At 36.8% G+C, this 26784-nt stretch overlaps 1 protein-coding gene across 2 annotated transcripts; it reads left to right on the top strand.

Annotated features, from left to right (window-relative positions):
* The first annotated feature begins 1667 nt into the window (after positions 1-1667).
* On the top strand, positions 1668-25660 carry TSPAN19 (tetraspanin 19). 2 transcript variants are annotated; one of them, XM_032416795.1, is made up of 9 exons: positions 1668-1722; positions 7460-9332; positions 9416-9488; positions 12135-12259; positions 15941-16015; positions 20807-20917; positions 22869-23012; positions 24122-24205; positions 25473-25660. In XM_032416795.1, the coding sequence occupies exons 2-9, from the start codon at positions 9267-9269 to the stop codon at positions 25539-25541; spliced, it is 747 nt and encodes a 248-aa protein (XP_032272686.1). In that variant the 5' UTR covers positions 1668-1722; positions 7460-9266; the 3' UTR covers positions 25542-25660. The 2 variants fall into 2 exon arrangements, with proteins under 2 accessions (XP_032272686.1, XP_032272687.1); XM_032416796.1 differs by lacking the exon at positions 1668-1722 and having other exon boundaries at positions 7326-9332.
* The last annotated feature ends 1124 nt before the right edge of the window (positions 25661-26784 follow it).

Raw genomic sequence — 26784 nt, 5'->3', positions numbered from 1 at the left:
GGAAATCTGAGTAAGATTAGCAGACCGCACCAATAAAAATGTTACCATTGGGAGATACTGGACAGTGTACAAGGGATATTTCCGCATTATTTCTTAAAACTACATGTTAATCTACAATTATCTCAATAAAAAATGTAATTAAAAAATCCTAAATACTAAGGAAAGTTAAATAGATTATGATGGATTCATAGAATGGAATACTATACAAGTCCTTTTAAAAATGGGTATATTTACTGTGCTCCTGCGGAAAGGTAGCAAAGAAGAAATAATTGAAAAAAGGCACGTGGTAGAAAAATATGCAGAGTAACTATACACACATACTTTTTTTAAAAACAGAAACTTTGGGGGACAAATTGGGGAACTTTTAATTTTCATTTCATACCTTTATGTTGAGTGATCTTTAAAATCATGAATATGTACTACTTTTGTAATTTAGAAAATTTTACCCATCATCTTCCTCCTCCGAAGGAAAACAAAACCATAAACAGAACCAGTGTAAAATGCTATCCTGTTATCAAACTTACTTAAAGTGCAATTCAAAAGATTTGCGAGGTAGGAAAATTAGATTTTTTTTAAATGTAGCTATAAAGCAGAATGCACAGGTACACAAAACTTTATGTAGAAAGAAAGGCAGGAGAACAGTGTAAAGGTAAGAATCATTTCCATTATGTGTCCCTCTCTGCTCATCAACTGGCCCTTTAGATCAGCCCTGTCCAATTACATATCCAAGCACATATGTGATTTTAAATTTTCTAGTAGCAATTTTTTTTAAAAAGTTGAGAATAACAGGTGAAATTAGTTTTAATAATATATTTTATTTAACCCATTATATCCAAAATATTATTTCAACATTTAGTCAATAAAAAATCATTTATTATTAAGATCAATGTAAAAAGTTTATATTTTTGTTTTGTATACTAATTCTTCAAAATGTGATGTGTATTTTACACCTACAGTACATTTCAATTTGGACTAGCTGCATTTCAAGCCTTCAGCGGCCACCTAGTGGTTTGGTTACAGGATAGGACAGGGCAGCCCTAGATGTATCCCACCGTAAGAGCACTACAGTAAACTTCTTCAAGTTGATAAATCACTTGGAGTTGGCTAAAACTGCCAAAAGTGGGAAATCTTAAGGAACTCTCCTTTCAACTGTAGTTTTTCAATTATAAATACAGGGAAGGAAATCTACTTTAAAAGGTAGCTATAAATCATAAAAAAAGAGGAAAGGAAGAGCGGAATAGAGGGAGGGAGGAAAGGAACTATCATTTAGGGAGGAAATAAGGTAATTATCGAAAGCTCTCTAAATTCTAAGGGAGGATCTCTAAGTTTTGGGTGAGCTACAGAATCTCCAAAATCGAAAGGAGCCTAGGGCTCCGCAGACTCCAGCAGCCACCCCCTCAGCCCGCGGCCCCCCGACCGTTTGCCCTGGCCTTGGCAGAGAGGCGCCTGGCTCCGTCCGTGCTCCCATAGCTCTGTCTCGCCTCCCGCGCCACCAACCGCATTCACGAGGGGCCCCAGCTCACCCACCAGCGGCTAAATCCCTAGGCTTGGTTGGAAGGCAGCGCCCAAAGACTCCAAACAAAGCGTAACCACGACAACAGCCAATCCCAAGGAAGATGGACGGGTCTTTTCTTACCGGTGCCCCAATAGGACAAACTATCTCCACTCGAAATTGGCCTGAACGCTGCATCTCAGGAGCGGAATGAGGAACGTTTTTTTCAGGTAGATTTTAATATTTAAATACTTTGGGAAAATATGTAATAAAGAAACGACATTTTGCCACAGTTACCCAAGTAAAGGTAGCTTGACCTTTAAATTGTTTCTAATCTATCTATATTTATTACTTGCAACTAGTGAATGTTCAGTTGCCCACGTAAAAACTATTCATTCCACCAAATCTTAATCTTGAATAGTGATTTATGGGGCCTGAAGTATGGAAGACAATAAATCGTTTGCTTTCCGTGACAGCAATTTATTTTTAAAAAGACAAATAAATCATCACTCAATGCCTATCAAAAACCTCCAAGTGTATGGGGTGAAAATTTTTAAAAATTATTTTCTGAAATATGTTTTACTGTAAAATATTGACAGTGACACCCACTGTTTTAACATAAAATTTGAAGCGTAAGTATATATCATGCTATTTAATTTTAACTTAAAAATTCATCTAAGTTGGGGCACCTGGGTGGCTCAGCGTCTGCCTTCGGCTGAGGTCATGATCCCAGGGTCTTGGGATCAAGCCCCACCTCGGGCCCCTGCTTATCGGGGAGCCTCCTTCTCCCTCTGCCTCTGCATGCTGCTCCCCCTGCTCGTGCACTCTCTCTCAAATAAATAAATAAAATCTTAAAAAAAAAAAAAAATTCATCTAATTTCCTTTACCGTGGAGCAAATACATAGTGTACAAACTGTGAAATTTATTTTAGTTAATAACAGATATTTGTTTAATTTTTTTAAGCTTGCAAAGAATTAAATTCCAAGAGGAAGTGGCTAAGCATAATCGCAAAAGACATCTGACATACAATAAACTAAAAGCAAACATTTCCTTTGAGCCTTTGAAAGAAAATAGACTATTTCCTGGTAACAATTAACATTGCATCAACATAGGAATTAATAATATAGAATGAGAAATAAGTAGATTTTTGAAATTAAAAAAACACATGTTAGTGCCTCACTCAAAGACAATGATTTTCAAAAATCAACTACTTCTGGTTTCAAATCTAATTAAAATTTAGGATATTTTCATTATCAAAGTCCATGCTCAAGTGCCATTTTTTCTTTTTTTTTAGTTTAGTTTTGTTGCAAATTTATAGACCATTCAAATTCTTCATTTAAAATGCTCAGGCTAGGGGCGCCTCCATGGCTCAGTCTGTTGAGGGTCCTATTCTTGGTTTCAGCTCAGGTCATGATATCAGGGTGGTGAGATGCAGCCCCCCCACCCCCAAGTCTGCCTGAGATTCTCTCCCTCTCCTTCTGCCCCTCCCCCCTCAAATAAATAAATAAATTTTTAATAAAATAAAATGCTCAGCAAAAAAATAAGTAAATAAAAAATAAATAAGTAAAATACTCAGGCTATTATGTTGAAATTCACAATAAAAATCTTAAAATTAATTTTATTTGTAATTATGAAACTATTCAGGCTTTTCCTACAGAATATCAAATCCATTAGTAATCAATTGATTTCCAGAACTAATTTTTTTTAGAGATTTTATTCATTTATTTGAGAGAGATTGAGAGCATGAGTGGGGAGGAAGGGCAGAGGGAGAGGGAGAAGCAGACTCCCCGCTGAGCAGGGAGCCCAATGTGGGACTTAATCCCAGGACCCCGGGATCATGACCTGAGCTGAAAGCAGACGCTTAACTGACTGAGCCACCCAGGCGCTGTCCAGAACTAATTTTAAATTAGCTAAATTAGTAATCAGCTTTTATGAAGATGATGTCTAAACTGCTTTTTTTCTTAAATCTTACCTTGTCAAACAAATTGATAGCAAAAAAGAAAAATATTGAAAGTTCTGAAGATAAGTTATGATGCATGTTACTACATCTCTTATATTCTTGTTATTTTTTACTTTGGAGGAAAACTGATAATTCTATCAATTAGTCATACCTTAGCTATCACTAATTAATATTACCAAATAAGGAACAAAATACAATACAACAATTGTCTCATACAGTTACAGATTATGTCAATTTAACTTGAAACTTTTGTTTAAGTCTGTAGCATTTAGCATAAATTTATTTAATTGAAATCTTCCTAGATATTATAACCTAAAATTGAGTATGTCAGTTTGTCCATAACCTTTTAACCTGAGTAGGGGTTTTTTTCTTTTTAATAAGTATTTCTCTTTTCATTAAATTTTTTAAAGATTTTCTTTATATATTCATGATAGACACAGAGAGAGAGAGAGGCAGAGGCAGAGGGAGAAGCAGGCTCCCAGAAGAGCAGGGAGCCCGATGCAAGAACTCCATCCCAGGACCCCAGGATCATGACCTGAGCTGAAGGCAGATGCTTAACTGATTGAGCCACACAGGCGCCCCTCTTTTCATTAAATTTTGACCTTATTTTGAAAATTATCTGCAGGTCTGATTGGTTTATAGCCTATTGACCTAACACAATATAATTCCCTTAGAGAGCACGTATATTTATTGAGGACATGAAAGGGTGAAAGATAACTGTTTGTTCCTCTGACATCTGACAAGAATAAGATTTCTTTGAAAATGTTAGTCGAGTGTTGAGATGACTTTAATTTAAAAAACATTGTGCAACAGTTGTCTTATTTTTTATATAGCAGTGATAAAATTTAAATATCCCAGAATATCACTGTGAAGCTCAAATAGCTGCCTAGCAGATGTTTGTTTTATTTTCTTGAGGATGACTATTGCATAATAATATTTTTAATATGTGACCTACAGTGTTGGATTCTTAGACCTCTGCTTTTCTTTTTCCATTTAAAGACTGTCCCAAACTCTCAAGGTCCTTCTCTAACCCTTTTTGTGCTCTCTGCAGCTCGCATGACGGCCAACTTGAGTCCATCACTTTCCTACAGTTCCCATCCCTTTCCCAACCTCATGTGCTCCTCCCTTGTGTATGATTACTATACTATCACAAGATTAATATGTAACATTTAGCCAGGTGCTGGACTAAGTGCCTTCCAAACATAATCTCATTTAATTTTCACAGTATCCCTTTGAGGTGCGTGTTCTTCTAATCTACATTTACAGGTGATGACATTAGAGCCTTGGGAAGAGTAGCAAGAAAGTGTTTTATATTTAAGGATTTGAATGTCAGCCCTGCCACGTGTTAACTAGGTGAACTCAAGAACATTATTTTACCTTCCTCAATCTCTTTTGTCATTGGTAATACTGGGGATAATAGCACAAGAGTACCTAATTTGCAAAATTTTGATGGTCAAGGCAACCAGTGTAAATGACATATTGTAGAATATGGCATAATCTTAATAGCCCAAGTAGTTAAGCTCTATAGACCTGAGTTCAAGTTTTATTTTGGTTTCTTTCTAACATCCCATTGCTGACAATTCTACTTCCTACTGTGTCTCTCATATCCTGGTACTGTTCTCCAACCCCATAACTATCTTGTAGTTTAGACGACATCATTTGTTATGAACTAATACATTAGCTTTGCAAAGTAGCTCCCTGTCATAGGTTTCTTTTCTAATTTGACTTCCACGCTGATGACAGAAATATGATTCTCCATTACCTGCAGAAGATTAAAAGCAAATTCTTAGCAAAACATACCTGATCTTTCACAATCTTTACTGAGTCTACTTCTCTAGCCTTATTTTTCACCTCTTGCCACTCTGACCCTTGCCCCCATGCCCTTCACTATAAAGCTTGTGAGCACAGTGTTCCATCTGTCGTGAAATCTTCCTATGTCTACCCCATTTTTATCTGACTGGGACCTTCTTATCAACCTTCAAGAATTATCTCAAATTTGTCTTCTCTCTGAAACTTCCCAGTTCCCTTTATTCCCTGTCCCCACATCCCCAACACATAATTCGGAGTGGACCACCGGTTTTAATACTTGACTCCTTGTACATTACTTATTCATTTTTGTGCTCCCATCTCCTGGCAGTTAGAAGGAATTTACAAACGATAACAAAAAATAATTAGGTTATTATTATCTAGTGAAAAACGACACCTGTGAATAGGTGAATTATTGTAAATTGTCCTTTCTTATATCATTTATACTATTAAAAATATCTCTGTTATTGGACCATTAATTACCTAATCAGGAAATGAACAAAAGAAATGCCACCAGGACCTTATTTGATTGTTAAAAACAAATTCTTTGTCTATAGCAAAAACAACAACAACAACAACAATCCAAGAAAAAACTTGTTCTTCCACACTACAAATATTTAAATAGAAACTGCACTAACTTATTGTGTATCTTTGTGTTAGCACCTCTTTCTTTTCATTGATGTTGTTTCCAGTATGTGGTGCTTGTGACTGGAAGGATCAGCACATGACCATCTCCTCTTCTCATTCTGTGCAAATATGGCTGTGGACTTTCTTGACTTGTTGCTTAGACACCCTGTTTGTTGTGTTCCAACTCTTTAACCTGAACTTCTTGCTATGGTCTGAATGTTTGTATTACCTCAAATTACTTCACATGTTGGAATCCTTATACCCAATGTGATGGTATTAGAAGATGGGACCTTTCGGGGGTGGTTAGGTCATTGGGGGATCCCTCATGCATGGGATTAGTGCTCTTATAAATGAGATCCCACAGAGCTCCTTAGCCCCTTTCACCACAGGAAGATACAAGAGGAAGTTTGAAGCCTGGAAGAGGGCTCTCCCCCACGCATGCTGGCACCCTGATTTAAGACTTCTAGCCTCCAGAACTATGAGACATAAATTTCTGCTGTTTTTATTTATTTATTTGACAGAGAGAGAGAGAGACAGCACAAGCAGGGGGAGCAGCAGGCAGAGGGAGAAGCAGACTCCCCGCTGAGCAGGAAGCCTGATGTGGGGCTCAATCCCAGGACCCTGGGATCATGACCAGACACTTAACTGACTGAGCCACCCAGACTCCCCATTTCTGTTGTTTATAAGCATCCTAGTCTGTGGTATTTTGGTATAGCAGCTCAAATGGACTAAAACACTGCTGTTTTGAAGTTACCATGAACAGCTTTCTTACCAAGTTGGCTGGTTTTGAGAGTATTGAATTCTTACCCTTTTTGACCTCTATATCATGCAACACTATTTTAGAAAATTATTTCTCTACTGATTTCCATGAGATCATGCTTTGATTACATCCTCATTTTGTAAAAGTCTGCATTAAAAAATTCAAACCCCTAATTATGTCATTCTTTACTATCAAGCATCTGCTTACTTTTATCTGCAGTCAATCTCCTCTTTCCTTCTTTTCCATGACAGTAGCTCCTCGTGGATAATTCCCAAATCTGCATAACTTATGCTCTCTGTTTACCTGCACTCCATTTCCAGTGCTTAACCACAAAGATATCTTCTACCAATTCAAACTCATTTATTAAACATGAAATATATGAGGGACACCTGGGTAGCTCAGTCGGTTAACTTCGACTCAGGTCATGATCCCAGGGTCATGTGATCAAGTCCCACGTCAGGCTCCTTGCTCAGCGGGTATCCTGCTTCTCCCTCTGCCTGCTGCTCGTCCAGCTTGTGTGCTCTCTCTCTATCTCCCTCACAAACAAATAAATAAAACATTTTTAAAAATAAAAAAATAAACATGAAGTATATGTTTTTTGTCCGTGATTATCATTTTTTTTTAATTTTTCCATCCTACAGGAATCCTTCTGATTATAATTCTTTCTTTTCCATAATCAGACATATTGAAACTGTATCCAAGCACTCTTTTTCTCCCTCTAATTATCTCTTACAATGCCCTTTCCTAACTGTTGGTTATTTTGTTTGGCTCTTCTCACCCTAAGTCACTTCTTTCCTTCCTCTTGGGCACATAGCTGATTCCACCTCGGGCTGAGACCTGCCGTGTGACTTAGTATGTGCCGATGGAATATGAGCAGAAGAGAAGTGGGCAACTCTCACCTCCCTGGCTTAAAAGATGCTTGCCCGAGTTTACTCAGCCTCCTTTCCTTTCTGCTGGGTACACAGGATGACACCGTGAGGAGATTCGGGAGCCAGATACGGAACAGGCTGAAGCAAGCCCCAAGTTCCTAGGATGATCTCCTAGAAGAGAACCAGTTACCCACCTTGGACTGAAAGAGAAATAAGCTTCAATTTATTTTTGTTTGTGGATCCTTTGATAAAGCATGTTAGCCCTGATTCTAATGTGCTAATTATTACCAACTCAACAGTCAAGTCTATACCTCTCAATAGTTCCCACCAGAGTTCCTGCAGTGTTCTTGTACATTACTTTCTCATTCTTGTTCACAGAGGCCCAGGACTTTGGCTCTGACAACTTGTTTAGGCTATAGGAGAGGATCACAACTTTCTCATCAGCTGAAGTAAATGGAATTGAAGCCAAAATTATATATCTACAGCCTCTTAGGGAGAAACTGAAATAAAAATCAGGCAGTCTTTCTAACTGATTGTTCCATCCAAACAGGCCAGACACTGGAGGAATCTAAGAATAAGAATGGAGGACAGAAACTGGAGAAACCAAATGGCAGGAGGGGACTTCAAAGCAGAGGGTGGAAGACAAAGCCTGGAGAGACTCCTTCAGCTGGGAAGGAGAACCCTGGCATTTCAGGGAGGAATGTGGCCTTGGGTCAGAGTAGGGAGGGGCAGTGCATAGACTCTAATCTAGACATCTCTTATTTCTCCACTTTCCAGGGCATCCTTCGGTTCAACAAACAGATCTTCCCAAGTAGAGACAAATAGCTTCAAATTAATCTTATTAAATCTGATTTCATCATGCCAATTACGCACTGCAAGATTAAAACACTATAAACTACAATACTTTGTAAAATACAGTACTAGCTAGAACTGAAACAATGAAGGAAAGAGAAAACCCAGAAACATGCCCAAGAAAATTTAAAACCTTCATTTCTAATAAAGCACCAAACACCAATGATCTAAGTGTTGATTTTCCCATAAAAGTTTTAGGAAACTAAATTAAATAATGTTTAACACAACCTTAAGTTAAGGTTTGTTCCCTTCCATTATATACCAAACTAAATTACTCACTAATTAAATAATCTGATTCATCTACTCATTTATTAATTCAACAAGTATCTGTTGAGTAGCTACTATGTGCTACACTCTGGGATTATAATGGTACACGAGACCTACTCTCTCCACTAATAGACCTCAGAGTCTACATGGGAAGAAAAGACAAGTAAAGAGAAAATAGAAGGGCAACAGATTGAGGTTAGGCGAAGGCTTCCAAGGTGAGAACTCAACGAAGAGTCGACATTATTCTGGGAAACAGCAGGGACAGGCAGAGGTGAAGGAAAGCTTTCCAGCAAGGAGAACAAGGTGTGTTAAGACTGGAAACAAAGTATTTTACTTTCTGAAAACTGCAAGAAGTTTGGTAAGGTGGCTATTGGCATGTTACTCAAATGCCTTCTTGGTCTCAACTGCCTAGTGCAGATGGAGAAGACAGGCCCAGTTTCAAGATATCTTCAACATGTCCTTATATTCGGGAGGGTGGAGGGGAATGCTATATTGACAACTGGTATCAGAAGAAAAATGTGCAAATAAATGACATGAGCAGGCAGAATTATTTAAAGTTGTTACTGTGGTGACTATTTATAGTAAAAGTTGTGGTTATCTTTTCAGAAACACCAATATCCAGGGAGAAAAAGAATGTTAAGAAAAAACAAAACGTTAATTTTTAAATACTTTCTTAATCTCATTAATGGAGCCTTCTTGGTAAGATTCTTTATAATTATTTCGTAAAGAAAATGTAATGCGTTTTTATTAGCGAATATAAACACTGACTGTTTTTTCTGTAGGTTCTTGGACTTTTACTCATGGGATTTGGTGCATGGTTCTTATTAGATAGAAATAATTTTTTCACAGCTTTGGGTATGTATCTATTTTTCTTTTGCTCTCTGAGTGAAGCCAAGCATTTCATTTTAAATAACTGCATACATAATATATTCAGCAGGTGGCAGTATTTCTCCAAAATTCATTAAGTATTGTCCAAGAATGGAAGATTGGGCGTTGTTCTAATACACTCTGGATGAAAAGATAGTGGAGACCAATGTAGTGCTCAAGTTAAATCATTTCTTTTAAAACTCAATTACTCTCCCCATTACATGTTACAAATAAAATATAATATTATCCAAATATAAATGAAATAGTTGAATGCGTTTAACTAAATTTAAAAACCCTTCGTTTTACCATTTTGTGGTATGCTGTGGTCACTATGGACTGAAGTTTAATAGACTAAGTGTTATTTTCGTATACATATCCTTGGTGGTTGGGAAGGAAGCCATATTTCAAGTGCTCAGTAGCCATAAGGGGCTATTGGGTGTTGGCTATCTTACTAGGCAGTGCAGATTTAGATTCTTTCCACTACTCAGTAAGCTCTATTAGACAGCACTGTTATCATTAAATATATGACAAAAAGCATGCATACTGTAGAACAAACATTTCTTAGTGGACTTCAAGTAAGAAAAAACACGTTTGTAGGAAAACAAAAGCTAAATAAAAAGATTTAATAGGTAATAAAGTACTACAAAGTATTGAATAATTTAGTTAAACTTCAGCTACACCTAAGTGCCTGGTATCTTTATTCTCTTCTGTTTATATACTTTGCTTATGGTAAAGTGTTTGTGATGTCTGAGTGCATTAGTGGTTTGCTCAGAGTACATGGGTGTGTGGAGATCTTATAACAGCCTTTCTTCTTTCCTTTCCTTCCCCAGAAGAATGGCAATGGTAGCTTCCACTTATTTAGTGTTGATTATGTGCCAGGCATTGGGCTAAGCACTTCCCATACAGGATATACTTTAATAATGTAGTAGTTAAGGTAGAGCAAAAGTCTTTTCTTTTTTCTTTCCCTCCATTGTGGAATTGAAAGATAATTCTCATTAACCTTAACGTACTTGCCTTATGCAAAAAAATATATCCTAAACAGATAGTCAGAAACTTATCCTTTAAGTTCTGTTTCTTTTTAAAAAATTATGTATTTAAACATTTAGTGAAATCTCGGTTAAGGTTTTAAGACATGGAACTGAAAATAACCAGTTTGTGGCAAGAAAGTGGTTGGTTCCTCCCCTCTCTTTTATGTGCAACTTCCAACGAACTTACCTCTTCTTAAAAATGATTCTGCCTTCCCCTCTCCATTTGTAATAACACCAGGCCACCTAAGAGCCCCATCTTCCTTCCCTCTGCCCCAGTAATAACCTCCAACAGCCTCGTGTTCTGATCTCTTTTCTCAGCCATCTTCCAAATGCCACTGAAATAATTTAAGATGAAAATCTACCCATAGAACACGAAAAGCTTTTTTCTGGCTCCCCACTGCAATTATTTATTCATAGGACAAATATTTATAGAGTCTGTTCTACATGTTAGGCGCAATCCCGTGAGCTGAGGATACTGTACTGTACAAGAAAGACAGATTTTGTCCTCGCGGAGCTTAACTCCAATGAGGAAGACTGGATAAGAGCCTACAAAGTGTGCATAATTTGTCCCCTGCAAACCTGCCCGGTTTCACCTGCTTCAAACACTAAGTGCCAGCAAAGCTGAATATCCAACACATACTGTGCCGTGTCTCAGAATGCCTCTGTCATTCCAACCGAGATCTTTTCAGTCCTCATTAAAGCCCAAGCACAGTGTTTCCTTCGCCAGCAATCTTGCCTACCTACACTCTCCAGCCTCCTCCCCCTACGGGCTTAGGGTCTCCTGTACCCAGGGGCATGCTGGTAAACGTTTAACAACTGGCTCTGGGATAGAAAGTCTTGATTTATGGTATCTATTGATTTCTGTGGTTTAAAGACGTAATGCCACAATGGCTGATTTCACAGTGCCAACATGAATTGGGTTGGCTTACGAATTTTGTGAAAATGTAACAGTTGGCGTTTATGAGCCAGAACAAGCTGGCTTCCAGGACACCACTGCCTGCACTGTTCTCCCATAAAACCTACGGCATATTTAATTTACTTCTTCTTCTTTTTTTTTTTTTTTTTGACAAATATTTGTTAGGCATTTAGTGTTCCACAGTCTGTGTCATAACACTAAACATTTAACAGTTAGTCTGTTGACTATATAAATATATATAGTCTCTAGCAGAGAGCTCGGTCTAGATGGAGAGAGAATAAAATATAGTTTTAATGGGGTCATATTACCAATAAACTCAGACTTTCATATAAGAGAAACTTAACCCACACATATTAGATGCCCCTAAAATTTGTATGAATAAATTCATAAATGTTTGGATGTTCATTAAACATAGAAGAATTCACCCCAGGAAAAAAATTTCTGCTTTCATAGAAGACGATGAAGATAAGGTAAAAGAAAGACATCTTTTGAGATTGAAGAAATTTTCTATCATGTCATTAATGGAAGAAAAGTTGTTGCCATGACTAAGTAAGAGGGTGCCAGAATGAAGTTTAAAAAAGAGAGACAGAGAATCCTACCGGTTTGCTTAGGGAAATCGTAGGTTACTGCATATATTATTAAATAAAATACAACATCACCTAATAATAATTTATTTTGTGGTTTCCACAGATGAAAATAATCACTTGATAGTATATAGTTTTCAAATTTTGATTGGAACTGGATCTGCTATTGTTCTTCTTTGTCTCTTGGGTTATTTGGGAATTCACAATGAAATCAGGTGGCTCCTGCTTCTGGTATGTATTTCATCTTAATAGTCTGAACTAATTTGTATCTTTGATTTTGAGTGTCTATGTCACACAAATGAGCAATAATGATTTACATCATAACATTGCAGTATAGTGTGCCCTAGGGAATAAGGTACATGAAGCACTCCCTCTCAAGAAACTTCTAGGTAGAATGTTCTTGGTGAGTTTTCCATGGATCAAATCTGGATCTCTGCATTTACACACTTAGATATTATTTTTCAGCAGAGTCAACAGGAATCCATCTCCTAGGGTAAACTACAATTAACCAAAATTAAGAATCTGAAGACTAAAATCCAAATAAACTATTAAAGTCAACAAGCAATGTGGCTTAGCAAGGAAAAGAAAACATATCCTATACTCAGCACATTTTCTCCCTGTGGGAATGCCATGTAGGAAGCTTAGCTTATAACTGAGATCACAATTTATTATTTAACAAAGAGAAATAGAACTGCTGAGAGGGCCAGACCCTGGCATCTGGCTAGCACACTATGTCTCCCTAGCCATGTAACGTGAAAAGATAAATTATAAATAGGATTGTAGACATGAACATGAGCCATTTACCATACATGTGGCAGGTCTGGTTCACAATCCACAGACTCAGATGAAATACAGCTTTTTAACGTTTTCTTTAAATCAAATCAGTTTTAATTCACAGGCACTCTCTTGTCCAACAAATATGAAATTCAACCGCAGACATTGTGTCCCTTACCAGGAAGAATGCGGAAAGACTTAGGTTTTATGTAACAATGAAAGTCTGGGTGGTCACTCTGGGCACTGGTTATCAATCTGCGCTGGTCACCATGAAAACTCTCACTTTCCCAGCTCACATGATCCCTTCCGGTCTACTCATTCTGCTGTTTGAATGGCCTAGGGTAGCAAAGGCAAAGCTGCTCTTATGTAGTATATCATCCAGGATATCATACAGTATATCAGTGAAACCTTTTGTGAAGGACTGGTAGATAGCCATGACCTCAGCTCCTTCTCCGCAGTATCCTTCCCCTGAAACATTCACCCTCCCAATGACACAGCAATTAAAGGGTTAACGCCTGACACAGGGATCAGTTGCTACCCAATAATTGGTACCTCTTATTATTTGAATATTTCCCCTGGCAGAGGCTTTTTAGGCAAAGCTGGAAACCACACTTCCTTTTCCCTCTGGGGTCTTACCACTCACCAGGGGAATGCCAGGAAGCCCAATGCGTGACTCTGTTGCTCTGGGAATGCTCAGGGCTCCACAGTCAGGCTCAGACTCTTTCTAGTCTAAAACGAGATCTCACTGTCTCATCTCAAATCCCACCTTTCTCTTCTTCCAGGACATTGAGCATAATTTTCTCATTGGGCTTCTAATTTTGGATCTGGAAACCAGGACAGAAATGGCTTACAGGAACATTGTGATTTTCTCCTTGCCATACATATCCATTTAGGCAAAGAAGGCACAGAGCCTGATACTAGTATAAGAAGGGGGGGTCAGTAAGGAAAGGGGAAACTAGAGGGAGAAAACCAGACATCTTCTAACTTTCTGCCTTATGGGATTCAAGTATTAATGGGCTGTGACCGAGAAGCCTGACAGACCCCATCATAAGGAATGTGCATAATACTAGGCCCTGAAGCCGAGACACCACACTCTTGTCTGGATGCTCCAAGGAAGGGAACTGCTACTTTTTGCCATCAGGCCACTTTCCCTATTCTCCTCTGAATTTACCAGTACTTTTCTGATAAATACATTTTTCCTTTAACGATGTTAATTTATGCAGTCAAGTTACGGGCAAATTTTATAGGCCTAAGCACTATTCTTTGGCTTAAAGGTGATTTTGCATACCCCAACTCCAGTTGAATAGATATTATAGTTTCACAGTCTTAACTCTTCAGGACAGTTTTTGTGGGGGGGGGGGGTATTTTTTTTTTTAAGATTTTCTTTTTTTGAGAGAGAAAGAGAGAGAGGGAGGGAGCATGTGCATGGGGGCGGGCAGAGGGAGAGGGAGAAGCAGGCTCCCCATTGGGCAGGGAACCTTTTGACTAAGCTAGTATTCAACTCTGTTAAGTGTCTACCAGCTCTATCCCAGGACCCAGGACTCTGAGATCATGACCTGAGCTGAAGGCAGACACTTAACCGATGGAGCCACGCACGTGCCCCCTCGGAACAGTTTACTTCCCTTTTTTAAAAGTTCTTGGGCAGTATCTCACAGTACTCTGTAAGTGCTAATAACACATAAATACACTGAATTTTTCTTATTACAATAGACATCTAACTACTGTTAAAAGGGAATCTTCAAAGGTAAAAATCATGACTTAACATTTGTGTCAATGACCATGTGTCAGAAACTTTATTTAGGGTCATGAACCCAGGGTCCTGGGATTGAGTCCCTGCTCAGCGGGGAGCCTGCTTTTCCCTCTCCCTCTGCCTGCCACTCTGCCTACTTGTGCTCTCTTTCTCTGTCAAATAAATAAATAAATAATAATTACTCAGTAAGGGAACTGTAAGAAGTAACAACTGGTTGAAGGAGAATTAGATTTGTGGAGATTTATATTCTCTATAGACTGTATTCATTTGCCTTTCCATTAATAGGAATCATTTTGCATTGCTATGGACAGGGAACTTTTGTATTACTCTCAGGATTCTGTACAGAGTTGAATACTAGTTTAGTCAAAGGTAATATTGCATACTCTCATAAGGTCAGAAACCTGGGAAAGTCCATTAGACCACAACCAGCTTGCCATTAAAAAGAAACTCAGTAATATTTTTTTATTGTTTTACACAATTTTTCCTGCTTCTACCAATCTCCTCCTAGTGAAGGTTAAGTGAGATAATGTATATAGAAGTATTAGAAATCTAAACTTCTAAACAGATCTAAAGACCATATTTTTGTCTCTGAAATGTTTGTCTCTGAAAATAGGAAATATAATTTATATCAATCAAACAAATTTTAACTGACTGTTTTAAAGTACTAATGTTTAAAATATGTGAAATTAAGAATACTAACAGTAAGTCATTCTTATATTTTAGTTAGTAAAATATTCAGACTGCTAATTTTTAAAAATCATTATGAATTCTAGATAATGTGTATTTCTGTGTGCTCCTGTGATGAAGAAAATTGCAGTGGCTGTAAGTTTAAAAAATATAGTTACGTAAGTGTGAAAATGATTTCACTTGGCTTTGGATAGAAGTATTTTCAGTTTTCAAAGCAAGAGTTTAAATGTACCTACAGACTTAATTTTATTATAGCAGATGATTTTGTATTTTCTGGGGGTTTGTTATTGTTGTTACTTTGCACCTGATGGGTTTGTGTAGTAGGTCACAGTTCAGTGAGTTTTCTAGTATTAGTGGACTGGCGTGTTAAGTGGAGGTCCAGATAAGTGAGTTACTCTCTATGACAGTTTTTGGATCTGAATGAAGGAAAATCATCAACAACTTCGTAGACCAAGTGGTCTATAGCATGCTCACTGAACACGATCACTTCTTTCTTAATTCTTATCCAAATGCTCAGTGAATTTTTTTCTTTGCCTTTTTGTTTGAATAACTTCACTCATGTATATGAGGGCAGGGAACCATCAATACCTGTGTGTATTTTAAGACTGTGTATTTCCTATGATATGCATTTTCCCATCACTGAAGTATCTAAGATACATATTAGAAACATAGTTGCCATCTCTGTTTTTCTTTTGTTTCAGTACACAGCACTGTTAATGTGGGCCTTTGGTGTTCAGGTTGTACTTTCAACATTCATCTTCATAAAGAAAAAGGAGGTATGGAAAGATCATCCCTTTATTTGAAATCTAAAGAAAATTGAATATCTAAAATTATTGAGGCCTATGAGCCTATATTAAGAGCAAAAGGTAAATGGCTTTGGGGGGGGGGGGCGGAGATTCATTGGAAGTACTATAGAATTCTATAAGGAAAGGGCCAGGGGTCAGATCGGAAAGGTGGGCTAGGGAAATTTGTCTTCAGCTCAGCAGAAGATTGAGAAAAATGTAAATGTAAATAACAAAGAACATGGAGGAAGAGGAGATGATACTAAGAGTAGGGAATCCAAAATTGGCCCCCCAGCCAACTGTGACTACCATGACTGACCCAATTCTATTTTTCTATATAGACTGACTGTATTCTATTTTTTGGAAAGAAACACCTTTAGACTTGTACAAATTTGAAATTTTGTGATTTTATTTAAATGAGATGAACTGAGGGCACCTGGTGCCTGGGTGGCTCAGTTGGTTAAGCATCCAACTCTTGGTTTCAGCTCAGGTCATGATCATGGGTTGTTAGATCAAGCCTCACATCAGGCTTCCCCCTGAGTGGGAGTCTGTTTAAAGATTCTCTCCCGGGCCCCTGGGTGGCTCAGTTGGTTAAGCAACTGCCTTCAGCTCAGGTCATGATCCTGGAGTCCCGGGATCGAGTCCTGCATTGGGCTTCCTGCTCAGCGGAGAGTCTTCTTCTCCCTTTGACCCTCCCCTCTCTCGTGCTCTAGCTCTCTCAGTGTCTCTCTCAAATAAATAAAATCTTTCTAAAAAAATTTAAAAAATAAAGATTCTCTCCCTGCCCACCCCCTCAAATAAATAAAAAAAAAAATCTGTAAAATAACAATAAATTAATAAATAAATGAGATGAACTGAATAATTCATGTATTTTGCATAGGTAGGACCATGAGTGATATAATTAATCACAGGATTTATATTTATCAGATTAAGTTAAAAAAACACATAATAAGTTATCTGAAAAAAACCTTTTGGAAACAAAACTTAACTATTGAGATCAATGATTACTTTCAATTTTTAAAGAAATTCATTGTTTCAGTGCAGTCGCGGTCTATCTTTGTGTCGAGGGAGATTGTCCTGCAGGAAAAGAGCATGGACTAGAAGTCGTACAGATCTGCAGATGACTAGCGCTCAACAAGCTACTTCAGAGCTCTGAGCCTATGTCTTCATCTGTACAGTATGGTTCATTCCTACCTCCCTTAGAGAGTGACCATGAACTGACAACTTGAAAAGTTTCTGTAATGCAGTAGCTACTTAAGAGCTCTCTTCCTTTCCTTAATTAATTTCCAAAGGAGCCCCTGATTTATTCCTGTGTTTCCTAGCCTTCAAATTCTCTCTCAATGTAGAATCCTAAGCAACAACCAAACCACAATAAAATCTTTCCTACATAACACCACTGCCCTCCTACTTCATTTGCTCTCCTGTGCTGGGCATCTATCCTGGATATCTAACCACCCAGGACTTCTTGTAAATGAACTGACATTTAGCGCTAAACTTTCTTCTTGTGTGTGTATGTGTGTGTGTGTGTGTGTGTGTGTGTGTGTACAGCATGTGAGTTCTGTAAAGCTGTTTTTGTGGCAAAGCACTACATCCTAGCTGACTTTGGGATCTGGTGATACAACTTGAATATAACACTTCAGGATCCTTAGCACATAAATTTAGTTTATCAGTGTTGTCCATACTCACTTAAGTGTTATTCACATACTCATCTCTACTTAAGAATCAGAATGACCATTTGAGAATAATTACCATGTGCCAGAAACTGTGATAACCACTTTATGGACTGCCGGAGTCCAGCTCCAGCCGGGGTGGGTCTCTCGTAGGCAAGGACGGCATCGGCGAATGAGGAGACACGCAGGGTCAGGTTGCAAGCATCTCCTCCTGACAGCGTCGGAGGAACTTTATTTATATGTTAGGATATTTTTGTTTTTCCAAATCTTAGATCATTTTCTGGATTACAGCCATAGCCTTCTTTCATTTTTCCTTTGTAATGATTAACATGACCTTTATTGATTTCTGCTTATTGGCTTTCGCTAAAACTAAAAAACAGTACGCAAAGAGAAAGGTGCTAGACAGAGCGTGACCGTTTTGTTATTTTGTTCTATAGAAACTAATTCTTCGTGGAATTAGTTTCATTATGATTGCTTAGATAGGCGTAACTAAGATGAGTAGTCACTTTATCATGAAACCCCAGAAATATTCCCACAATTATAAAGATTGCCATAAACAAAATGAAAGAGAATAGCAGGAGCCAGCCCAGAAATATTCCCACAATTATAAAGATTCCCATAAACAAAACGAAAGAGAATAGCAGGAGCCAGCTGCGGAGTCTCCTGTTTTCAGGATCGTCCCCCATACTTGGACTTTGTCAAACAGCATGAGTAGCTTGGCTCGCGCCAATGGACAATATAGTTTTGATCCTCACAACAACCCCCAGAGTTGCATTGTTAGTCCTACTTTCTAGAACAGGAAACTCAGGCTTTGAGAGGAGAAAGGCTTGCTAAAATATATCATGGCCAAATGATAGAGCCTGGACTCAAACACTTATTAACTGAATCTAGAGCTAACAGCTTTGTTTACATCGATTTTTCTTCTACATTCGTATTAGATTAAGCTCTTAGGAGCCTTTAATCTTTTATGCCACTTACAGCACCCAACGGCGTTGGAGGTACACTAGGGCTTCAGTGGATGTTTGTCAAAATAAATATGTGTGAGGGAATTTTATTTATATAGTACCCACAGAGATTATATATGATGCTCTTATGTACTAAGATGTGATTTATGTGCACTCTGAATCTCCCAAATAATGCTTTAGAGGATAAATAAGGACATAAGTCTGCCCTTACCCACAACAATATAAAATGGAAAAACATTTTCTATTCTAAATAAAAATTAACTTGGAGAATAAGCTCAATCAATAACTTAGAGATCTAAGTAACACTTTACATTATTCTAATCTTAAATGCATTAAAGCATAGATATATAAGTAACTGTGTAAGAGTTTAACTTGTACACATGGTTTAATTGTTGTAGTATTCCCCCCAAGAATTTCATTTTCATTATTCAAAGGCAGCATAATATAATGACAAATCAGTAGACTAGAATTCAAATGAACCATATTTAGAAGTCTCAGCTCCTCATCATGATTCATGTAAACAAAGCAAATAACTAAATTCTCTGAGTATTTATCTCCTTGTTCATAAAATGGGAATACTATCCATTTCTACCTTTTACCTTAGTTATGAAAGTCATATAAACTTTTAAATATTTAAGTAAGTTACTATTAAAATTTACCTCTGCAATGTCTAGATTTTGAAATAGTAGTTTCCCCCCAAACGTTCAAATCTGATTGTTTTTTGTTATAGTATTTTGAAAGGATAATTTTTTTCAGTTAAAAATCATAATTCTTGTATAAATATACAGTAGGCACAGGTCAATGATTTTATTTAACATGTTTATTGATGTGGGAACTGGTAAGAAATGAAAACCAGTTCAAAGGAGAGTCCAAAGAAAAGACAGTTATAAAGGCCATTTCTTTTTTTTTTTTTAAGATTTTATTTACTTTTGTCAGAGAGAGAGAGACAGAGACAGAGACAGAGACAGAGAGAGAGCATAAGCAGGGGGAGTGGCAGACAGAGGGAGAAGCAGGCTTCCCACTGAGCAGGGAGCCCGATGCAGGACTCAATCCCAGGACCCTGGGATCATGACCTGAGCCAAAGGCAGCCACTTAACCAACTGAGCCACCCAGGCACCCCTAAAGGCCATTTCTTAATATTTACAAAACATGGTTCGTAGGGGAGATACCAGTTGCACCCCACTAGGAAAAATTCATTTGTAACTTCTCTGACAAAGAATCGATTGTCTAACTATAACTTCCTACAACTTACTAAAGTTGTAAAGTAAGTTAAAAACTGAGAAAGGTACAGACCCCCATAGAATAAGAAGACCCTGAAGTTATGCTAAAACAAGTCTAATTTCCATTGAAGAGATACTCAGTAATCTTTTTTGGTCCATTTCAAAGTTTTTTACAATTTTTTTCTGAGGGTACAAGAAGAAAAGCAGAATCCTTAGACATTCAGAAGAATAACACATAACTTTCTCCCTAATCATAAAATAAGTCTCATATATTCCTCCTATAGATTACAATGCAAAAAACCAAATGCCTTAGCACTCACTGAGATTGCTAAAAATAGTTATAAAGAAGAAAAAGAAAACACTTAGGAATAAGCAGAAAGGAACAAACTGACTAGAATACTCTTTTATTAGGAACCATAAGGAAAGTTTCTCACAGATTTTGACCTTTTTTCTTTCCAAGTTTTTATTTAAATTCCAGTTAGTTTAGGGGCGCCTGGGTGGCTCAGTCATTATGCATCTGCCTTCGGCTCGGGTCATGATCCCAGGGTCCCGGGATCGAGCCCTGCATCAGGCTTCCTACTCAGCCAGGAGCCTGCTTCTCCCTCTCCTGCTCCTGCTGCTTGTGTTCCCTCTCTAGCTGGCACTCTCTCTGTGTCAAATAAATAAAATCTTTAAAAATAAATAAATAAATAAATAAATAAATAAATAAATTCCAGTTAGTTTATATACAGTGTAATATTAGTTTCAGGTATAGAACTTAGTATTATATATACAATGGAATATTGCTCAGCCATAAAAAAGAATGAAATCTTGCCATTTGCAATGATGTGGATGGCATGAGAGAGTATCATGCTGAGTGAAATAAGTCAGTCAGAGAAGGACAAATACCATAAGATTTCAGATTTTGACTTTTGATGCAATTTTTAACAGGTTCACCAAGTATGGCATGATAAAATTGACTTAATCATTACTGAGTATGGATCTAAAGACATGCCTGAAGATATACCCAAATGGATTATTCTGAATGCTTTACAGAAAACAGTAAGAAAAAATTAACAAAAACTAAAATATTAAATGTCAACTATGATCACCGTAGGGTCGGGGGTACAGGGAAGGGGAGGAGATAGGGGCAGAGGATTGAGAGGTTCTTGTATTTCTTCCCCCCAAAATTGGGTTAATAGCACTGTTCCCACTTATAAATCTTGAGTTTTATCCTCCTTTTGTAACTTATGTCTCCTATTCTTGGTTAATTGATGTGCGTTTTAACCCGGTTTCACCTGTAGAAGTGTTGGTGGTATTCTGCCCTACTGCTCCTATGGGAGCACAGTCCTTGCTAGCAGCAGAGAAGCGTGGTGGTTACCATGTGAGCCAGAATGTCAGGTTTGCCACATAGCTTTTTGACCCTGGACAAGTAACCCTATTAATTTCAAGTTCCATATTAGTAAAACGGACAGAATAATCCTTGCCTCTGATCGGCAGGAATCAATGAAGTCGTATATAGAATGTATAGGAAGCCTTGGAACTGGAACATGGTAAGCAACTCATACTTGTTAGCTAACATTATTAGGCTTATTATTTTACAGTTCAAATATAGCTAGGCAGGGTACGGGAATGGATATTGTCTCCCAGATGGTTTACAGGAATAAATCAGCAGCTGGAAGATCGTAAATGCTTGATAAAGAAAATAGCAAGCATTGACATAGCACCAGACCTTTTTGTAAATGCTTTGCCTGTATTAACCCATTTAATCCTTCCAACCCAATAAGGTAAGAACTATTATCCTCATTTTATAGATAGTACCTTACCCAGGGACACACAGCTAATTAAGTGGCAGAGCCAAGATTCAATTCCAGAAAATGTAGCACCAGATGTTGTACTCTTAACTACTATACTAGGTGCCCCACATAAAAATAGTTATTATTTTTGGTGTATATATTAACAGCAAGGCATTTTAGGAGAATTGAAATATAATTATAAATGCTTTCACTCGTCTTTTTTTTCTCTGATATATATGTGTGACATGTACATGTATTGCTTTTTTAGATTGCATTAGGACTGATGGCAGAGAATCAAACCCTCCTATGGACATAAACTGATAAACAGGAAAACAGTTCTATGTATGAAATCACTATTATTAATGAGAATCAAGCTTATAGTTCCAGTCATGAGTGTAGTTGAGATAGTACATATAGGTTCGATCAAACTCATTTTCAGTACCCAAACTCTAAAGCATTATTTTAGTCATTCATTTCCAAGATTGTTGGTACATATTGTGTCATAGGCAGGACTGATGTGATAACTTTTAATAACAAGATTAGAAAACAATGAAATAGTCACTCCAATTTTGTCTCATTGTCTTGGTGACAAATACATAAGTTGATTCTTTCACATCCTTTCAATTCAACTTTATAGGATTGGAAGTGAGATATTTCTTAAATGTTTTATCATTTCTATGGCTATTTGCCTTATCATCTTTTTTGGTTCTCTGTGGCCATTTTTCACACAATACAAAATTGGAAGTTAACATCTTACATTAATCCTAAGAGAATAAAAAGAACCCTGAATCTCTTTATGTATATTAAATACATATGGTAGCATTTTGGGGATAAATATAAAGAGAACTGCTATAGGGAGGAGGAAGATATGGCTACAGTGATTCTCTCTTCTGTATTCTGGTTCAAACGTAGTTTGTAGCTTCAGTAAATCAGATATGCCTTCCATCCTGGGTTCCTTTATGCTAAGTTCAGATCTAACAATTTCATCCAAACATAGCCCACTTATATTTAAAGGTCTTTAGTTCTGGTTAACATCAACAATAGTAGCAACAAAGTAATGGATTAAACCAACAAAACTATGCTTATGTTTGCAATTCACTACATTCCAATGGAGAATAATAAATTTTCTTCACAAAAACCACTTTATTGTGCATGGGAATCATAATTAACTGCATTTTTAATATTTTATAGTAAAATTCATAGAATTTTTTTTCTAGTTGCAGTGTTGTGGCCAGTACAATTACACAGATTGGATAAAGAATACAAATAAAGAAAATTCAGAACAGGTGCCATGTTCTTGCACAAATTCTACATTAAGGAAGTGGTTTTGTGATGAGCCCCTGAATGCAACTTACTTGGAGGTAAAGATAAGGCTCTCCAAGTGTTTATAGTGCCTTTTTTGTTTTTTCAAGTCAATTTGGAATTCTGAGCAAAGTTTTATATAAAAACAATGTTATTTACAGTGATTAGGTTCTTAAGTTACTTATGAAACTGAACTCAGAATTAAATGAATAGCTATTATTTCAGGTATATAGTAAATAAATAAACTTTCTGGAATTATGTCATGTAAGTGCTCCTAGAACTTGGGATACCATCAACCTTTCTCTCCAGGCCTCCTTCCCGAATCCCTGCAGAGAGAGGAGGCACTTTTGGTAAATATCTGGTGTATAGGATTGGTAAGGGAGTTGCAGTACCAGAAGTAAAGAGGTATGAGGATTGGCAAAAACTGAAGGGAGGGGAGCCCAGCAATGACATAAGCAGTGTTCAGGTAAATGTAGCAGAGCAAGAGTAGGGGTTCATCTGCTGCTTACAGGTATGGGATACTGATAAAGGAGATTTTCATCCCAAGAACTTCTAATATTTTGTATAGTTTATAAGCTGATGTTATTCTAATTCTAAGATGCATTTTTCAGTTACATAATTCATTCATAGATAAATAGAGCCTTATGTTTTTTTAGAAACTTCTCCTATTCGGGAAATAATCATTTTAGGTTGAAGTATATATATCCATATATATATATATATATATATATATATATATATATACTTCACTTATATACCTTGCTGAATTACAGTAATCTGCAGAAAATTAGATCCCTCTCTAAATTTAATAAATTTTTTATTTCAGGGCACCTAGCTGGTTCAGTCAGTGGAGTGTGCAACTCTTGATCTCAAGGTTGTATGTTCGAGCCCCGCATTGGGTGTAGAGATTACTTAAAGATAAAATCTTTAAAAAAATTTTCTGAGTTCAATTATATAACAACATCTTAGTAACTTTAAAAGTAGTAACTGAGATGTCCTGCTATCATATGAAATTCTCTGGACTAAAAAGTCTAGTCTCCAGTTACACATTGACTTGCTTTTTAGACTTTGGTAATTTACTATCTCTATGTTTCTTCTTCTTTGTAATAGAATTATATATAAGACCACTTCCATCTCCAACTCAATCTAAGTAACTTTTTTTCCTTAGGGCTGTGAAAATAAAATCAACACATGGTATAGTGGTAATGTTCTAACATTAATTGGAATTAACTTTGGACTTTTGGCTTCAGAGGTAAGCTTTTGTTCATACGTTTAAAGGCAAAAAATATTAAGTAGAAACCATACATTACAAATAGCAGAACAACCAACTGGAGTCCTAATCAGACAAATTAATACAATAGGAGTCAGGATCTTGAGACTATCCACATCCAGGAGAGATACAGATCCTAACTGGAGGTGATATCCCTAAATCAGCCAAGTGGGATGACCAGTTAATAAATGGTCATCCTGGAAGGTAGTGATTTCATTGCTTTGTGAGATAGATAAAAATACTTTATAACTCAGCAGCAAGAGCCCATGTTGGGCAGTCTTCATGTTGGCAAACTTCGGAAGTCTAGACCGATGTTTGACATTAGTAAATCTGTTCACTAATATACTCATTTATTCATTCATTCATTCATTCAGTAAATTTGGAGGGGGGAGAACATCTACCGTGTCAGGTACTGTGCTAGCTGTTAGAGATACAATGGGAAGCAAAACAGACACATTCCATGACCTACAGGGTGACAGCTGCAGAATTGAGATTCAGAAGCAGAACTTCATTCTCCAGTCTCAGTGAAGACTGATGAAAGCAGGGGAAGGCTATGGATTTGAAGAAACTGTGAGAGTGAATACGTTATTACGGTGTAGACTGTAACATTGCAAAATGAATATATAATGCATGTTTTGGTCAGAACAGGATACAGCATTTAATTTTAAGTTGAATCACAAAGGCATTGACCTAAGGTTCCATAAATTCTCTTCAACTGGTAACAGTTTTAGTCTCAGAATGGTGATTAAAACATTCTTATAAGCATGAATACCGTTCTTTTGAAATGTGTGTTCTCCACTGTGTTCATGCTGAGGTATTTAAGACAAGACTGAATGGGAGATGGTACCTGTGGCCCATTTTATCATCTGCCCGTTGCACACCATCTTTAATGATTCTATCACAAAAAGAAGCAGTTTTGTAGGACTGATGACACAGAGAGATGATGAACAAAAACCCCATCAGCTGTTCAAGACATCTAGCCCAATGATAGCCCATGTAATTAAAATTGAACCGTCTATTAGTTAGTCCCTCCATAAATGAACTTGGTGACAGCTGGGTTGCTCTAGAAGACTCATTTTGCACACTTCTTATTTGCAACCATATGTACCTTACTCCAAAATTTTCCCACCCTCTTTGATCCTTTTTCCCTATACAGCATGCATTTAGGTGCATTTAGGTGATTGTGTTAGCTTTGCAAATCATTCTTATTGATTACATTTTGATCTCTTATCATTCCCTTTTCTTCCAGGTTTTGCAAATCTTATTAACTGTTTCTTTCTTCAGACACATCAAGAATAGAATATATGCAGGAGTGTGATCTTTGCATTTTAATTTGCCCAGAAGAAACCAGCTAATTCTCAAAATAATCACATCATGTTCTTTTACTCCTCCCCACCAAAAAAAGTTTTGAATTACATTAGTTAAATTTAGGACTTATTCAGGTCATTGGTTATATGTAACATAGAATTATTGAGTATTATAATAAATCACTCCATGAAATTCTTATTAATTTTGTTTTTCAAAATATCAAATTCTGCAGTTCAGAACTTTACCTTGAGTTATTTTCTGAATTCAGAGGATATCATCATATATACTGAATTCAAAATGTGATGAAGTATCGCCATGTTTTGAGTTTCTTTTGTAGAAAAAATACCTACATGATGTTCAGAAAACATTAATTAAGTAAGCAATTATAACATGTACCTTACATTTGCAAATTTTAAGAAAACAACACTGATTTGTGGGAGATTTAAAAGAAAGATTGAAAATCATGACACTGACCTCTGTACTGAATTAATCATTTATTTCTGTCTTCTGATTAATGCTTAAAAGTGGATAATAAACTTAAAATTTTAGAGATTTGGGTATCCTTCAGTGGCAGTAGTAAAATATTAAAATCACAATGAATTTTGAACTGTAATGAAAATGTCTTAAATGATCACTGAATTCCCATACTCAACTTGCTCCTCATTTTCTTCTCTCTTTTTCCTTAAATTTTGTTCAGGGCATACATATACAATTCTCTGAAGGAGGTAAAATAACCTACCTGTTCTATTTTCCTAAAAAATGATTTTCTGAGAACAGAAAAAAAAAAATCCTTTGACAAATAAAAAGTGCTATATAAATGTGAGGCAATCATATCATTTTTCCTTATAGCAAAAAGACTGCCTTGACCTTGAGGAAAGGAAGAAAGGATAAATTAACTGAAGATCCTGTATTGCTCTCACTGCTATAGAAGGCTCACTGTAATTTACTAATTCAATCATATATCTTTTCATCCATCTGTTCAGTACACTGCAGATTTCAGAGACCTATGAACTCTTTAGAAGTCGGTGCAAAAGAAAATAGAATAACCATTTTCTCTAAAGCAGCCTGTAAATACACATGCCTTCATTTCTTTAAGAACGATTATTTGGGGAACTTTTTACACTTCATTTTTTTAATTTTTTAGTTTTTTTCATTTTAATTCCAATATAATTAATATACATTGTCATATTAGTTTCAGGTGTACAATATAGTGATTCGATACTTCCGTACATTACTCAGTGCTCGCCAGGATA

This window comes from Phoca vitulina, unplaced genomic scaffold, assembly GCF_004348235.1.
Source record: "Phoca vitulina isolate PV1807 unplaced genomic scaffold, GSC_HSeal_1.0 scaffold19, whole genome shotgun sequence".
Lineage (NCBI taxonomy): Eukaryota > Metazoa > Chordata > Mammalia > Carnivora > Phocidae > Phoca > Phoca vitulina.
The sequence above is the reverse complement of the archived record's forward strand: the minus strand, read 5'-3'. Positions and strand labels throughout refer to the sequence as shown.